Source organism: Myotis myotis, unplaced genomic scaffold (genome assembly GCF_014108235.1).
Source record: "Myotis myotis isolate mMyoMyo1 unplaced genomic scaffold, mMyoMyo1.p scaffold_m19_p_6, whole genome shotgun sequence".
Taxonomy (NCBI): Eukaryota; Metazoa; Chordata; class Mammalia; order Chiroptera; family Vespertilionidae; genus Myotis; species Myotis myotis.
Genome location: NW_023416368.1, coordinates 82,620,018 through 82,637,777, shown reverse-complemented (window position 1 = coordinate 82,637,777; position 17,760 = coordinate 82,620,018). Strand labels below are relative to the sequence as shown.

Sequence of the window (17,760 nt, the reverse complement as noted above, 5' to 3'; positions counted from 1 at the left end):
CTGAACTCTTCCTCTGACCCTCTGACTCTCTGTCCCACTGTCCCTCTGTCCCTCCACTGTCCCTGTACCATGGGGCCTGCCTCAGGTCCCAGCCTCCTCCTGCTGCTGCTGCTGCTGAGCAGTCTCCCCCTGGCCCTGGGGGACCCCATGTGAGTAGTCCTGACCCAGCCCCAAGCAAGGCAACTTCTGAGGTGGAGTGGTCATTTGTGGGTTCAGGTCCTTGTAGAATTCAGGGTGCATTGTGCCTGTGGAGGAGGAGTTAGTGGGGTGGAATGTGAATAGATGGGGCTGCCTGTGACTTTGAGAGTCTGTGGGTTGGGTGTTTGTGAAATCCAGGCATTGTGTAGAGGGGTTTGTGGATGTTTATGAAACGGGGTCTGTAGGTTCAGAGTGCAGGTGGTGTTTGGGGATTCTGTGGATGTGGTGGTTTGACTTTACATAATTTGGGAGTTTGCAGCTTCTGGATTTATGGGTTTCAATGTGTGTAGAGCTGTGGCATGGGGTTAGGTTGGCTGGAGTGGGGGTGGATTTAGTTGTGTTTATAGGGCTGGGTGATAAAGGTTTAGGTAGAGGCTTGGGGTGTTCAAGGATTTGGGGTTCAAAGATTTGGTATATGTGAGTTTGGGTATGTATAGTTGGGGTGCCTAAGGGTCTGGGTGTTTAGAGACTTAGGGTGTTTAAAGATTTAGGGATCAGGGTTTCAGGAGTATGTAAGTGGGTTCCCCAAATGTGGGTTTGGAAGTCTAAATAATTGGGGGACTTGTTGGTTCTGGTTTTGAGGTTCAGGGGTTGCTGGGAGCTGCAGGACCAGGGACTGGGGAGACCCCCATGTGGGCTGGAATGTCGGGTCCCTGGGATGACCCTTCGGACTCCTCCCACAGGTTCTCCATAATCACCCCCAACATCCTGCGTCTGGAGAATGAGGAGACGGTGGTGCTGGAGGCCCACGGTGGGACAGGTAACATTCCTGTCAAGGTTACGGTACACGACTTCCCAGCCAAGAAGCAGGTGCTGTCCAGCGAGGACACCATTCTGAACAGCGCCAATGGCTACCTGAGCACTGTCACCATCAAGGTGCGTGCACACTGGAGTCGCCTCGTGGGTGCCCCGCCCCCTATGGGTCTTCTCCCCGTTAGATGCCTCACCTATGGGCCCTGCCCTTTCCTAGAGGAAAAGAGAAAGAGAGAGAGGGAGAGAGAGAGAAACATCGATGCGAGAGAGAAACATGATCACTTGCCTCCAGTAAACACTCTGGCTGGGGAATCAAACCTGAAACCCGGGTATGTGCTCGTATCAGGAGCTAAACCTGGTGACCTCTTGGTGCACAGGGCCAAGCTCCAATCAACTGGGCAACACCAGCCAGGGCAGCCCTTCCCCTCTTCCATTCTCCTCCCCATTTGGGCCCCTCCTTTTATTGGCCCCGCCCCCTTCTGAGCCCCCTCACTCTGAGCCCCTTCCCTTCCAAGCCAACAATCTCTGTGCCCCTCCTTTCAGAGCCCTTTCCCCTCCAAGCCCTCTCTTCCATCAAGCCCCTCTCCTCTCTGAGTCTCCTCCCCTTTCTGTACCCCCTTCCACTACTGAGCCCTCCATCCTCTGAGCCTCCTCTCTGATCCCCTTTCCATTACTCTCTCTGACCCCTAGCCCTGTCTCTTGCCCTTGCCCCCTCTCTGAGTACCCTCCTCTCCCCAAACCCGGGCAAACCAGAGAGACCAGGCAGGAGTGAGGGGCAGGCTCTGTTGTGAGGAGGGGCAGATGTGGACCCAGCCGAAGGCCCAGAGGTTGGACGGTGGGCAAGGGGCCCTGGACCAGACCCCTCCTCACGCCCTCCCCCCTCCATGCCTAGATCCCGGCCAGCAAGGAGTTAAAATCACAGAAGGGGAACAAGTTTGTGAGTGTCCAGGCGGCCTTTGGGAATGCCCCGCCAGTGGAGAAGGTGGTGCTAGTCAGCTTCCAGAGCGGGTATCTCTTCATCCAGACAGACAAGACCATCTACACCCCAGGCTCCACAGGTAAGGCGCCGGTGGGTGGCTCAGAGGGCTGGGGCTGGGTCATTGGGAGGGCCAGGGCCTCACTGAGCTGTCCCTTTCTCTCCTGCCACCTCCTAGTCCTCTATCGGATCTTCACTGTGGACAATGAGCTGCTGCCAGTGGGCCGGACGGTTATCGTCAGCATTGAGGTACCAGGCAGCCGGGCCCCCAGATACACTTGAGGCAGAGACTCAAGGAGAGACTATGAGAGAGTCTGAGACAGAAAGAGATACTAGGAAAGACTCTAAGGCAAGCATGTCAAACTCAAAGGCTAACAGGGCCAAATGAACAAGGTGTGAGTGTATGTGGGTCACAAAAAAACAAAAGCTTCAATTTTCATAGAAATGTAGGTTTATTTCGATAGACACATGCTGAATACAAAGGGTGAAATAAATGAGTAATCATTAACATAAAATAAGGAAACATTTTAATAAAAATTAATATTTTTTGAACATTAACTTACCAGGCACTGAATAACTGCACAAATTAATAAGCATAATGCAAATAAACCTATTTTTCTTGTTCTCCGAAAGCAAAATATTTCCTGTTGGGCACACCAAACAAGTCAGTCCAAGACCATTGATGTGGCAATGGGCTGCTAAAATATTCGCTGTTAGTAGAGCGAAATGGTGCGCCTGCACGTGAATGCAACAGGATTATAGTAATCAGTCATTAGCAAATGTTGTAGTTCATTATTAATAATTATGTATAGCAGGATATTATAAAAAGTAAGTTACGAAATTTTTATTAAAACGTTTCTTACATACTGTTATATTGGCTGGGCCACAAAAATATTCTTAGTGGGCTGCACGTGGCCTGCAGGCCCCGAGTTTGACATGCTTGCTTGCCCTAAAGCAAAAAATTATATAGAGGCACAAACACAGAGGCCTAGAGATGGGTGGGGACCCAGGGAGCCAGCATGGGGCAATGGTTGTACCTGTGAATTCCACCTCCAGATAAACCCCTGGTCCCTGCGACTCTGGCCAGGTCACTCACCTTCCTGAGCCTAAGTTTTCTCATCTGAAGATTGGAGTAGTTACATAATGCTGGGTAGTAGTCTGTTCCGCCTACTGAGCCAGGAGGCGCCTGTGAGCCCCTGAGTCTGGTCCAGCCCCTCCTCTGCTCACAGCCCTCCAGGACTCCTCCCTCCCTCCAGATAAAAGCTCAAGGCCTGGCTCAGTGGTTGAGTGTCTACCTATGAACCAACAGGTCAAGGTTCGATTCCAGTTGGGGCAACATGGCCAGGTTGCAGGCTAGATCCCCTGTGTGGGACATGCAGGAGGCAACCAAACAGTGATTCTCTCTCATCATTGGTGTTTCTCTCTCTTACTCTCCCTTCCTCTCTGATATCAACAATAAATATATATTTTTTAAAAACCTGAAGTCTTCCCTGTGACCTACAAGGCCCTGAATGACCTCCCTTGTCCCTTTCCTGCCATTACCTCCTCCCACTCTCCCTCTCACTCACTCTATTCCAGCCATACAGGCTCTGTTCCTCTGACACACGAGGCAGACTCTCCTGCCCCAGGGCCTTTGCACCGGTTGTTTTTTCGGCCCAGAAAACAATCTTTCTCCAAATATGCACACTACTGGCCCCTTAACTCCTTCAAGACTTTGTTCAGATGTCACCAATGCCCCAATTTTACCGTGAGGCCTTTCTGAGCTCCTGTAAATTTTCAGCCCCCTCCCATTCACACATGCACTCCACTCTCTCTTCCTGCCATCCTTTTGGCATCCTGTAAATTGGAGTTATTCATTTATTAATTGCCCCCTCCACCAACCTCTGTGGAACCTCAATTCCCTACAGGAAAGAAGTTTTTTTTGGTTTTGAATATTTTTTTTATTGATTTCAGAGAGGAAGGGAAGGGGAGAAAGATAGAAACATCAATGATGAGAGAGAATCATTGATCAGCTGCCTACTGCATGGCCCCTACTGGGGACGGAGCCCGCAACCCGGGGATGTGCCGTTGATCAGAATCGAACCCAAGACCCTTCAGTCCAGAGGCCGACGCTCTATCCACTGAGCCAAACTGGCCCAGGCTACAGGAAAGAGTTTTTATCTGTTTGTTCAGGGCCTTATTCCTGAATCCAACAAAGTGCTTGGCATATGGAGGGGCTTAACACAAAGTGATGGGAGAAAGGAGTCAGGGAGGGAGACAGGAAGAAGCGAAATGTCACCTGGGCCACCAGCGGGGCGTTATCCAGTTACCCTGGTTTCCAAGAGAAGCCAGAGAACCAGATTTCTATGTGGTGTCTCCCAATGTTTAACTGTTGACAAGAAATGAAATGATAAGTGTACACCAGCTTGCTATTCTTACAGGATAAAAGGTTGAACAGAGCAATTATGTATGGCTTAGCACGAATCAAATGCTCAGCCCTTGCTCGAAAGTAGGCAATACATTCTAGTGATTCTTAATATTAGAAAGACACTTGCATAATAACAAGCTCCTGCTTACATGAACGATGTCCCAAGGCAGAGGGGCTGTATTTATCTCCTGTTTTTAGATGTGCACATTGAGCACAGAGAAGTTAAGTAACTTGCCCAAGTCACACAGCTTGTAGGTGGCACAGTGGGATTTGAACCCAGGCTGACCAACTCAGGTCCACGTTCTTAGCCGCTGCTGCTGTAGACATGACAGAGAGTGTCCAGACACAGAGCGGGAGAGGAGGGCCAAGGGGCTAAGCCTGCTCTGAAGAACCACACCCCTTCTTGTCTATCTACAGACGCCCGAAGGCATTCCCATCAAGCGGGACCCCCTCTCTTCTCAAAACCACTTTGGCATCTTGCCCTTGTCTTGGAACATCCCTGAACTGGTCAAGTACGTCAGGCCCTCCAGGAGTGGGTTTGGGGCTCCCCTATCCCAGGAGAAGGAGTGGGGGGCTGCCAGGTCTGACCAGATCACTCACCTGCCTTCCCCACAGCATGGGGCAGTGGAAGATAAAAGCCCACTATGAAGATTCGCCACAGCAGGTCTTCTCGGCTGAGTTTGAGGTGAAGGAATATGGTAAGAGAAGGAGGGAGCCAGGGTGTGGGCCCCATAATGCTGGCTCAGTGCTGGCCCCTCACAGTGCTGTCTCTCTCCTCCCCACCCCCGCCCCCAGTGCTGCCTAGTTTTGAGGTCCAAATAGAGCCTGCAGAGAGATTCTACTACATTGATGACCCTAAGGGCCTGGAGGTCACCATCACAGCCAGGTGAGGGGTCAGGAGAGGGTCAGGAGAGGGGTCAGGTGAGGGACCAAGTGAGGAATCGGTTGGGGACCAGATGAGGGGCCAGGTGAGGGGCTGGTGAGGGTGAGGTGAGGGCCTGGGGATTCTGGGTCCTCTCCGTGGCCAATGGAAGTTTGAGGGTCGAATCAGCTTGTCAGGAGGGAGAATCTGCGACTTTCCTCTCTGTGCAGGTTCTTGTATGGGAAGAATGTGGATGGAACAGCCTTCGTCATCTTTGGGGTCCAGGATGGTGACCAGAGGATTTCACTGTCCCAGTCACTCACCCGTGTTCAGGTACCTACTAGAGGCCCCCACACCTTTCTCCACTCTGAACCCTTCCCTCTCACTCTCTGAATCCCCTCCCCCCTTCTGAGCCCTCATTTCCTATCCCAGATCGAGGATGGCACTGGAGAGGCTGTACTGAAGCGAGATGTCCTGCTGAGTGCGGCTCCACAGCCCCCGGGAGAAGCTGCCCTCGTGGGAAAGTCATTGTATGTGTCTGTCACCGTCATCCTACACTCAGGTGAGGCCTGGGCGGAAGGTGGAGGCTCAGTTCCACCATGCAGTCCAGTCTGAGAGGGGAGGCCCAACTGAGGGAGGAGGCCCAGAATGAAGGTGGGGTCAGTCTTATGATAGAGGCCCCCTCTGAGGAGGGAGGTCCGATATGAAGGCATCAGGGTCCAATGTGGAGGGAAGCCTGGCCTGAAGGGTGACCCAGGAGCACACCCTCACAGCTGACCTCCTCAGGCAGCGACATGGTGGAGGCAGAGCGCAGCGGGATCCCCATCGTGACCTCCCCCTACCAGATCCACTTCACCAAGACGCCCAGGTTCTTCAAACCCACCATGCCCTTTGACCTCATGGTGAGACCCAGGGCAAGATTGCACCCCACTCCTGAGCACTGGCCTCCTCTCTGGGTCTGCTGAACCCCCTCCACCTTTCCCTGCATCCACAGGTGTATGTGACAAACCCCGATGGCTCCCCAGCCGCATCCCTGTGGCAATTCAGGGCTCCAACCAAGAGATTTCTGTGACCCGAGATGATGGCCTGGCTAAGCTCACCATCAACACACACAAGAGCCTGAAGCCCCTGTTGATCACTGTGAGTCTGCACCAGCAGGACCCCACCCCAGGGAAACAGAGGACTTTATTTGTACAGCAGCTTCTAATGATTCTACAAAGGGATCTTGTCATGTGCATAGTGGGGGTCCTTTCATTTGCATAAATTGGTCTTGCCATTCACATAGAGATGTTTCATTTGCATAGAGGAGTCTTGTCTGCACATGGGAGTCCTGCTGTCTGGATAGAGGGTCCTCCTGCCATTTACACAGGGCCTCCTGTCATCTGCATGGATGTCTTATAAGGACCCTTGTGATGACATTAGAGTGCCTGGGTAAACTAAAATAGTCTGCCCATGTCCAGATCCTTAACTCCATCTCATCTGCAAAGTCCCTCCTGTCACACAAGGTGCCATATTGCCAGGTGCCGGGGGTTAGGACATGGCATCTCAGGTCGGCAGCATGCATCCCTGTCTCCCTGCTCAGGTACGCACAATGAAGGACGGCCTCCCGGAGGGGCGACAGGCTTCCAATCAAATGCAGGCCCTACCCTACAGTACGATGTATAATTCCAACAACTACCTGCACCTGTCAGTGCCCGCTACGGAGCTCAAACCAGGGGACATGCTCAATGTCAACTTTAATCTGCAATTGGACCCCGGCCAGGATGCCAATGTCCGATACTTTACCTACCTGGTGTGTGGCTTCCTACAACCCCCAGCTCTCCCTCCTCCTCACTTCTCCAGCCCTCAGAGTCCTACCCCATTCCAGATCCTCCCATCCTCCCTCTTGCCTTCCTGATCCTTATGCCAACCTGTCTCCTAAGGTCATGAACAAGGGGAAGCTGTTGAAGGTGGGACGCCAGGTGCGAGAGCCCGGCCAGGTCCTGGTGGTGCTGCCTCTGACCATCACGACAGAGTTTATTCCTTCCTTCCGCCTGGTGGCCTATTACACACTGGACAAAGGAAGCCAGAGGGAGGTGGTGGCTGATTCCGTGTGGGTGGATGTCAAGGATTCGTGTGTGGGCACGGTAAGCGTTGCTGAGTCTCTGTGTCTATCTTGTGACTCTCAGCCCAGCCATGGCTTTCTCTGTCTCTGCCTCTGTCTGTCCTTCTGAACCCATTTCTCTCTCCTGCTTGTAGACTTCCTGCCTCTCTCTTCTCCTTTTCCATCTTGTTTTCTTCCCTGTATTAGTCTCAGTATTTCTCTTGCTCCCAATTTTCTCTTTCCTTGACTTTCTACCTGATGCTGGTTTTGTGCGTCTTCCTTCTTCTCTCTTTGTCTCTTTCTCTCCTTTCAGACCAGACCAGGTCCCCTTCTGTCCTCTCCCGACCAAGGCTGGGGCCCTGCTGGGCTGACTTCTCCCTCCTGCCCCTCCCTCCTCCTCACAGCTGGTGGTGAAAAGTGCCATGAAGGAGGAAAAGCATCAGCATCTACCTGGACAACAGATATTGCTCAAGATCGAGGGTAACCAGGGGGCTCGAGTGGGGCTGGTGGCCGTGGACAAGGGCGTGTTTGTGCTGAATAAGAACAGGTTGACTCAGAAAAAGGTATGTCCCCATGTCACTGAGTTTGGGTAAAACATGGCAGAAGCAAAGAGATGGCATTGGGTTGAGGTGGGAATGGCGCTGGGGACAACCAGTGATGTGAGGTTGAGTGTGGGTTGAGTGCAGAGGTCAAAATGGACACAGACATGGGGATGGGTTGAAGTTCAAGTTGCAGATGGAAATGTGGATGGACAGGGTCTAAGTTGGGGACAGTCATGGTAAAGGGCACAGCTCTGAGTCCCACAGCAGCACACTCTGATCATCCACTGTGGAGTGTCTGGGCTCGGGATGAGGATGGTAGTGAGGTTGGGTCGATGCGTTGGTGCTGGTCTGGCCTCAGCCTGCCCTTGTCCCCTCCCCACCCTGCAGATCTGGGACACAGTGGAGAAGGCAGACATTGGCTGCACACCGGGCAGTGGAAAGAACTATGCAGGTGTCTTTACGGATGCCGGGCTGGCCTTCCAGACCAGCAAAACCCTGCAGACCGAGCAGCGGTCAGGTGAGGAGTCGGCCATTGGACACCCAGGGAGGGGCAGCACTTCCACCTCCCAGATGGGATCCGGGACCCTGGTGTCAGTCCTGCCTCTACCACCAACTAGCAAATTGCTCTCCTCTCTTAGCCTCAGTGTCTACATCTGTTAAACGGGAGCAGTAACACTCCCACCTCGCAGCTACTGTGAGGAGTAAACCAAGGTCAGGCAGCCAGTGCTTAACCCATCTTGTTCCGTCCACCTGCCCCTCAGATTTGGAATGCCCGAAACCAGCCACCCGGCGCCGCCGCTCAGTGCAGCTCATGGAGAAGAGGATGGGCAAAGGTGGGAGCCCTCATCCACCTCCCCCACCCTTGCACCCTGTCCATTGAGATCCCAGCAAAGTGGGAGGAGGGGATGGCCTGGACCTGGGCAGGTCCTCCCTGGGATGCCCTGTGTGGACTTGACTGGGGGCTGTTCCCACAGCGGGTCAGTACCCCAGCAAGGAGCTGCGCAAGTGCTGTGAGGACGGTATGCGGGAGAACCCCATGCAGTACCCGTGCCAGCGCAGGGCGCAGTTCATCCTCCAGGACAAGGCCTGTGTGGACGCCTTCCTGGACTGCTGCAACTACATCACCCAGCAGCGGCTGGAGCACAGCCGGAACAGCGGCCTGATCCTGGCCAGGAGTGAGTCCTGTGGCCTGGGGGGCCTGCCTGAGGGCTGGTGGTGGTGGGAGGGGGAGGTGCCCATCACTGGGGAAATTGTGTGCATCAAATTTGCTTCCAAGAGCAGAGGCAAGTGTGAGCGGCTTGTGAAATTGAAGGAAATTACGTTATCAATTACAGGATGAAAAGTAACAAAAAAGAATGCTTCTGCTTAAAACCTAAGGAAGATTGGGAAACTTGCCCAGTGGCTGGCTGGTGACCAACGCAAAAATAATGATCTTTTTTTCTTTAAACAGCCTTTAACTTACAAACTTGTGGGGTTTAACACCTTTCCCCGCTTGAGCTGTTTGATGCCCCAGAGTTCTGAATAGTTTAGTGAGGATTTTTAGGCAGCAAAGATATTCTCCTAAACACCCCAGCACAATGCTCAGCATCAGGACATTAACGTGGATTCCTTTCCACCAAGTAATTCACCAACTCCACTCAAACTTTGCCACTTTTTAAATTATTTTATTTCTCTCTAGGAAAAGGACCCAGTTCAGAATCACACATTGCATTGGTGTGTCTGGATGTGTCCCTTTAGCCTCCTCCTATCTGCCCAACCCCCAGTGGTAACATGTGATTTTTGTGAGCATGTGTACTTTGAGGGGGTGGGGCTTAGGCAGCTGTTGCCACAGTGGAGAAATATTTCTACATTTTTTTTAGCTGGAAAGCTCACATCCCCTTCACCCCTCCACCCACAAAAGACACAAAGATTCTCAACGCACGTGAGCAAAAGACTTTCTATCTTCAATCTCTTTGCAAATGATGACAACTAGGCAGGCCGCTTTCTACTCCTGACAGAGACTTTCTTCTGCAAAGAGGAAGTTAGACCAACCTTCGATCTGCCGAGCTATGGTGTACACGACAGGGAGATTTATTTCTCAGTATTGTGTATGTTTTTTGTCAAGTGGGGGTGAGACAGAGGATGGCTTAAACCAGTGATGGCGAACCTTTTGAGCTCGGCGTATCAGCATTTTGAAAAGCCCTAACTTAACTCTGGTGCCGTATCACATATAGAAATTTTTTGATATTTGCAACCATAGTAAAACATAGATTTATATTTTTGATATTTATTTTATATATTCGAATGCCATTTAACAAAAAAAAATAAAAAAAATGAGTTCACGTGTCACCTCTGACACGCGTGTCATAAGTTCGCCATCACTGAAACGTTAGTACCGCCAAAGGCACTTTGGTGGATTATCCCAGAGCATGAATGGATTTAGGCATCTGTGCAATTCCACCTACTTTGTTGTTACACACCCAGAGCCAAGTTAAAGCCTGTCCACCATTTTTTGAGGAGAGCCCAGCCAGGGGTGAGCCCTAGCCCAGCCCAGCTGTGTTCACTTGCTGATGGTGCCCAGCTGGCTGTAGAGGCCTCCAGGGTCTCCCTCAGTCCAGACTGTCTGCTCACCTGGTTGCTCTCAGGACCAAGGTCACTTCTGACGCAGCAGGCACCGTGCCAGGGGTCAGGATACCTGCAGGGGTGGGCAAACTTTTTCACTCAAGGGCCACAATGGGTTCTTAAACTGGACCGGAGGGCCGGAACAAAAGCATGGATGGAGTGTTTGTGTGAACTAATATAAATTCAAAGTAAACATCATTACATAAAAGGGTACGGTCTTTTTTTTTTTTTAGTTTTATTCATTTCAAACGGGCCGTAGTTTGCCCACGGCTGCTTTAGAAGCTTATGAAAATGCTTTTGTTTCTTGGAAATCAGGGGAAATGCTTCTCCTAGCCTGGATTATCCTTGCCTTTATACCGACGCCCTTGTACAAAATTTGACTTTTAACATTTTTTATGGAGGCAGGAGCCCTCAAAGGGGGCCTTTAACTTACAGACAATTCATCATTTGTCCGTGGGTGTGTTTGGCTGCCAGGAACCCCTCCAGGGCTGTAGAGATGAGTATCTACCAGCAGGGGAAGTGGGTCTGCTCTAAACCCAGATTGCCCCCCACCTGCACAGGTGAGGAGGAGGAGATCATTCCGGAAGAAGACATCGTTTCCAGAAGCCAGTTCCCTGAGAGCTGGCTGTGGAAGATGGAGGTGTTAGAGGACCCAGAGAAAAATGGGTAAGGCTGGGGCACCCCTCATTCCAACCCACCTCCAGGCACTTCCTACCAACACTCAGGACCAGAACATTTAATTTGCATGCACCCCAAACTCTTCTGTTTTCTGGAATCATAGTGGAACTGCACAACCCAACATAGAAAAACCTCCACATGCCCACACCCTCGCCCTCCAACCTGTCTCCTTGGGGCCCCTCATTACCTGCTCTCCCCTCCACCACATCTTCTCCTAAGGCCCCCATTTCTCCTCCATCTAGAGTCTCCTCCAAGACCATAAAGGTGTTTCTGAGAGACTCCATCACCACCTGGGAGATCATGGCTGTGAGCTTGTCTGACAGGAAAGGTGAGGTGGTGGCTTCGCACGCCCCAGAACTAATGGGCATTTTCTGTTTCTCATCCATCCCAAAGCTCCTCTCCTTCTTGGTGGCTGACACTCGACCCCCTGCTTACTGCGTGGAGCGGGTGCATTAGAGTGCGGATCATGGGTGCCAGTGCTTTTTATTTTTTAAATTGATTTCATTTTTAGAGCAGTTTTAGTTTCACAGCAAAATTGAGCAGAAAAGCCCTGGCCAGTTTGGCTCCGGTGATTGGAGCGTCTGCCTGTACAACAAAAGGTGGCGGGTTTGTTTCCTGGTCAAGACCCTGGTTTCAGGGGATTGGGGCCTGTGCTGGAAGCAACCAATGAATGTGTCTCTCTCACAACAATGTTTCTCTCTCTGTCTCTCCCCTCCCTTCCATTCCCTCTAAAAATCAGTGGGAAAAAATATCCTCGGGTGATCATTAACAAAAACAAAAAAATATTCTATTAAATAATGGAGCAAAACCCTAGCTGGTTTGGCTCAATGGATAGAGCCTCGGCCTGCAAACTGAAGGGTCCCCAGTTCGATTCCAGTCAAGGGCACATGCCCGGGTTTTAGGCTTGATCCCCAGTAGGGGGCGTACAGGAGGTAGCCAATCAATGATTATCTCTCATCATTGATGCTTCTATCTCTCCCTCACCCTTCCTCTCTGAAATCAATAAAAAATATATATTTTAAAAATTTGAGCAAAAAATACAGAGATTTCCTATATACCCTCTGCCACTGCCAACCCCATGCACAGCCGCCCCCACTGTCAACATCCCCCACTGGAGTGGTGCATTTGTTATAATCAATTGTGAAGACCCCAAGTTCATAGCTGACAGTAGGAATTCACTCTTGGTGTTGTACATTCTATGGGTTTGGTCTAATGTTTCATGACATGAGTCCACCATTGCAGTATCGTACAGAATAATTTGCAACCACAAAAACTTTTAAGGAGGTGCTGTCGACATGATAGTGGGTAAAGTGATTAGGAAAAAGGAGGAAGCAGGATGAAATGGGGGATTGAAACATCGGTTGTCAGATTGGGAAGCGTGACATAAAGGTTACCTGTCCCCGGTCACCCACAGCTGGAGTGAGACCAGAGAAGCTCTAGCTAAATGGGGATGGTTTACAGCAGGGCCGGGAGGGGTGAGGGAAGGAAGGCCCTGACTTTTAGTGCAAAATATAAGTGGGTGCCAAAATGTCAGTCATCAAGGTAAGTAATATCCCACTGCAATAGTTTTTAAAGTAAAAGTGAGTACAAAATAATCTATGGTGAACAAAATATCCCAATTTTAAACAGAGACCAGAGCCAGGGCAGGTTCTATGTATAATTTAAAGGTTAAATTTGTCAAAAAATATTAAAACATTAAAAGGCAGGTGTATTAAAACTCATAATATTAAGTGTAAATATTTTATTTATACCACAGCCAGAATTTATTATATTGTATTCTCATTTTGTTTAGTTATAATATATAATAAATTAAACTTTATTATCATTTTACTTTCCTGACTTCAAGATTTTAAAATTTTGCTTCTTTGCTTATCTCGTTTTTAATTGAAGGAATTGAAAATTTCTGCCAATTTCTCTTATTTTAAAAAAATATGTTTTTATTGATTTTCAGAGAGAGAGGAAGGGGGAGAGATAGAGAGAGAGAGAGAGAGAGAGAGAGAGAGAGAGAGACATCCCTGAGAGAAAAACATCATTGGGCCACCTCCTGCACGCCCCCTACTGGGGATGGAGCTCAGAACCTGGGCATTTACACAGGGACACATAGTTTCCTTTTGCCTGGGACTCCATATGACTCAGCAGGAGCCACTGTGTGGCCTTAATCAAGCTACTCAACCTCGCCTTAGCCGATTTGCTCAGTGGATAGAGCATCGGCCTGTGGACTGAATGGTCCCAGGTTCGTTTCTGATCAGGGGCATGTACCTTGGTTACAGGTGCCTCCCCAGCCAGGGCTCTGGTTGGGGCACATGCAGGAGGTAAACGATTGATGTGTTTCTCTCACATCAATGTTTCTCTCTGTTTTTCTCTCTCTCTTCCACTTTCTCTAAAAATCAATGGGAAAATATCCTCGGGTGAGGATTAAAAAAAAAAAAGTTACTCAACCTCTCTGTGCTCCTCCATAAAATGGACATGATGTTAATAGCATGTACTCAAAGCACTGTTGAGAGGATTGTTATGTGTGAATATATGTAAAGCCCTTATAATAATAGTGCCTATAAAAAAAGGTGGAAGGGAGAAAGGAAGGAAGGAAGGAAGGAAGAAAGGAAGGAAGGAAGGAAGGAAGGAAGGAAGGAAGGAAGGAAGGAAGGAAGGGACAAAAAGATGTAATGTGGGCTGGTGTGTTATTTTATATTTCTGGTAGCCCCATGAAAAAGGAGTATGATGAAACCAATTTCAGGAATACATTTTATTTCACCCAAATATATCCAAAATATTATCATTCCCACATTTTATAAAAGTTTGCAACCCCCTATCACATTAATAATAATATTAAAACAATAAATTAATTATTATTTAAGTAAAGCTTATTTTTAAAAAATATGTTTTTATTGATTTCAGAGACAGGAAGGGAGAGGGAGAGTTAGAAACATCTATGAGAGAGAATCATCAATTGGCTGCCTCCTGCAAGCCCCCTACTGGAGAGCGAGCCCACAACCTGGGCATGTGCCCTGACCGGGAATGAAACCATGATCTCCTGGTTCATGGGTTGACACTCAACCACTGAGCAGCATTGGCCGGGCAAGATACCAAAATTTTTAATGACTTATTTTACTTCTATTAGTAAGCCTTTGACTCTGGTATGCCTTTTATACTTAGAGTGCATCTCAATTAGGATGTGAGCTTTTCATTGGAAACTTTTTTAAAAATATACTTTTATTGATTTCAGAGAGGAAGGGAGAGTGAGATAGAAACATCAATGATGACAGAGAATCATTGATCAGCTGCCTCCTGCATGCCCCCCACTGGGGATTGAGCCCCCAGCCTGGGCACGTGCCCTTCAAAGGAATTGAACCTGGGACTTTGCAGTCCATGGGCTGACACTCTATCCACTGAGCCAAACCGACTAGAGCTCATGAAACATTTTTATCTCTATTTTAGGATTCATTAACTTTGCAGTTGAAAAAGCAGATTGACCTATTCAAGTTGTTCCAAACATACTTTGAAAAGTCTTCCAATCAAGCATCACTTTTTATTGTTATGTTTTTAAGATTTTTAAATCAATTTTTAGAGAGAGAGGAAAGAAAAGGGAGAGAGAGAGAGAGAGAGAGAGAGAGAGAGAGAGAGAGAGAGAGAGAGAGCTGGATGTGAGAGTGAAACATCGATTAGCAGGCTCCCGCAGTCCCCCATGGGCATGGAAGCCCTCAAATGGGCTTGTGTGCTGACCAGAATTGAACTGGCAACCTTTTGGTGCACAGGACGATGCCCAACCAACTGAGCCACACTGGTCAGGGCCACCCAGCATTTTTTCAAAAATGTATCTTCATTGTTGAAAGTCTTACAGATGTCCCCTTTGTTTGTTTGTCTTTTCCCCATTGACCTCCCTCCACCCTGTACCTGCCCCTTCCAGGCCTTTACCACTCTATTGTCTGTGTCCATGGGCATCTTTAAAAATTCTTTATTGTTGAAAGTATGACATTTGTCCCCTTTCCCCCGTTGTCCTCTCCCAGCCTGCCCCCATGGCATTTTTAAAATCGGGATATAATTTACATACCATAAAAGTCACCCTTGGACAGTATATGATTTCAGTATATTCACAAGCACTAGTTTGGAAGTTGAAATCTGAGTTAGCTAAAATGAAATAAAAGTAGAAATCCAGTTCCCCTTCGAGCTAGCCACCTTCCAGTCCCCAGTGACCACACGGGGCTGGGGGCTAGCATTTTGGGGAGCACAGATGGACCCTTCAGTGAGGCTGACTCGCTTTCCTCCTCCACCTCTATCTCTGAGTAAAATTCAAAAGAAGTCACTAAATCCTGGCAACTCCCCTCTACCACTATCATTTGTAATTCATCACCATCAACATTCTCCAGTCTATGGGCTTCTACTAAAACCAGCTGAGCTCGGGACAGCTCCCGTGGTCAGGTATAAGCCTTGACAGGCAGGAACTTGGACCTGAACTTGGACCCTAACCACCCTGCCCATCCCCTACCCCTGACACTCATGTTCTGTTCCCCTGGGCAGGGATCTGTGTGGCTGACCCCTATGAGGTGACAGTGGTGCAAGATTTCTTCATCGACCTGCGGCTGCCCTACTCTGTGGTTCGTAATGAACAGGTGGAGATCCGAGCCGTCCTCTACAACTATCGGGAAGAAGATACACTCACGGTGGGTCCTTGGAGCTGGAGAGGCACGAGGGGAGACCTGGAGAGGGGCCCATGGCGCATGCCCCTGACCTGATACTCTCTCCCTGGCAGGTGAGAGTAGAAATGCTCTACAATCCAGCCTTCTGCAGCTTGGCCACTGCCAAGAAGCGTCACCTGCAGACTGTAACCATCCCTCCCAAGTCCTCAGTGGCCGTGCCTTATGTCATTGTGCCCCTGAAGGTCGGCCTGCAGGAGGTAGAGGTCAAGGCCACTGTCTATCGGTACTTCATCACCGACGGTGTAAGGAAGACCCTGAAGGTCGTGGTGAGTCCTTGGGGCCCCTGCTGCCTCTTGTCCTTCAGGAGGGACTCTTGCTCTCCTTGTGCTGTCAACTCAGTTTGGAGCCCCAGGCTCTGAGACACTAATGCTGTCCGTGTTCAGCTTAGGAAAGTCAGGAGTCCCAGCAGTGTGACAGCAGGGCCATGTGAGGCAGGGGAGACATTCTTCTGCGCATAAAATTCTAAGGGGGTGCCCAAACCTCAGCATTAAAGATAAAAAATGGTTTTCCTTAAAATATAGTTTAATATCAAATATGATATTTTGTAGAACATTTCAATTTAGGCGTTTTGTTTTGACTCTAAATATTTTGGGGAAACATATTTCACAGACCAAATTTAATAAAGCAATAATATATGATATAGGATATAGGAAAGTTCTACTTTTGAAAATGTATGTTTTTATTGATTTCAGAGAGAGGAAGGGAGAGGGAGAAAGAGAGAAACATCAATGATGAGAATCATTGATTGGCTGCCTCCTGCACGCCCCCTCCTGGGGATCCAGCCTGCAGCACAGCCACGCATCCTAGCCTGGAATGGAACGCTGACCTCCTGCTCCATGTGTCAGCACTCAAACACTGAGTCACACCGACCAGGCAGCAAAGTTCTGTTTTTACCAGTGATTTCAAATTTTTAAAAATTTTATGAGTTTATTGAGCCAAACTGACTAACATGTGTTGGGGAACAAGATCTCAAATGTTCCATTACCTGTGATTTTTAGCCTTAAAATATACATTAACAGTTACATTACTACTGTTTCCCATAGTTTGGAACACTTTCAAATATAAGAGATAGAATCATCAGTAAAAGGCTTTTGTCATTTTTTTCTCTTGTGAATATTTTTATCACTATGTTTTTATTGTTTAAAGTATTACATATGTCTCCTTTTCCCCGATTGACCGCCCCTCCCGCCCCCCAGGACAAGCCCCCACCACCGCAGTGTCCGCGTCCAGTGGTTATGTTAATATGCACATGTAGATGTACCACCGTTTTTTAATCCACTCATCTGTTGATGGGCACTTAGGCTGTTTCCAAATCTTAGATATTGTAACTTGTGCTGTTATGAACATAGGGGTTCATATATCCTTTCTGATTGGTATTTCTCTTGGTTTATATTCCCAGAAGTGGGATTACTGGGTCAAATGTGAGTTCCATTTTTAATTTTTTGAGGAATCTCCTTTTGTCATTTTTTAAATATTTTAAAGCAAAACAAGTTCATAAGCAAGATCACTAATATTTTATTTATTTAATTATTTATCTAATTTTCAAATAAAATACTTTGATAGCATTTATGAGGTTCCTACTCCATTTCTGTCCTACAAGCTGTGTGACTCTGGGCAAGTTACTCCAGCTCTCTGTTCTCCAATTTCCCCATCTTTATAAGTTTGTGTTTTGTTTTGTTTTAAGATTTTTTCATTGATTTTGAGAGAGCAAAGGAGAGGGAGAGAGAGAGAAACATCAATGTGAGAGTGATATATACATCGGCTGCTTCCTGTATGCCCTCTACCTGGGATCAAGCTGGAACCTGGGCATGTGCCCTGACCTGGAATCAAACCGGCAACCTTTCTGTGTACGGGACAAGCCCAACCAACTGAGCCACACCGGTCAGGGCCCGTTTCCCCATCTTTAAAATGGGAATGATAATAGCGGTACCCTAAATGAGTTAACCTGAATTAAGAAAGCTTCTAG

At 48.6% G+C, this 17,760-nt stretch overlaps 1 protein-coding gene across 1 annotated transcript in view; it reads left to right on the top strand.

Moving 5' to 3' along the window:
* The window catches only part of C3 (complement C3), a 336,839-nt gene continuing 319,079 nt past the window's right edge, over positions 1–17,760 (top strand). Inside the window, 22 exon segments of the mRNA XM_036314649.1 lie at positions 1–149; positions 882–1,074; positions 1,844–2,009; positions 2,106–2,176; positions 4,752–4,846; positions 4,950–5,032; positions 5,130–5,220; positions 5,427–5,529; positions 5,629–5,758; positions 5,983–6,098; positions 6,191–6,218; positions 6,221–6,336; positions 6,779–6,988; positions 7,119–7,322; positions 7,684–7,842; positions 8,209–8,338; positions 8,583–8,654; positions 8,796–8,996; positions 10,983–11,088; positions 11,343–11,428; positions 15,616–15,758; positions 15,848–16,060. Of these exon segments, the coding sequence (XP_036170542.1) occupies positions 70–149; positions 882–1,074; positions 1,844–2,009; positions 2,106–2,176; positions 4,752–4,846; positions 4,950–5,032; positions 5,130–5,220; positions 5,427–5,529; positions 5,629–5,758; positions 5,983–6,098; positions 6,191–6,218; positions 6,221–6,336; positions 6,779–6,988; positions 7,119–7,322; positions 7,684–7,842; positions 8,209–8,338; positions 8,583–8,654; positions 8,796–8,996; positions 10,983–11,088; positions 11,343–11,428; positions 15,616–15,758; positions 15,848–16,060 (2,796 nt within the window). The 5' untranslated portion in view covers positions 1–69.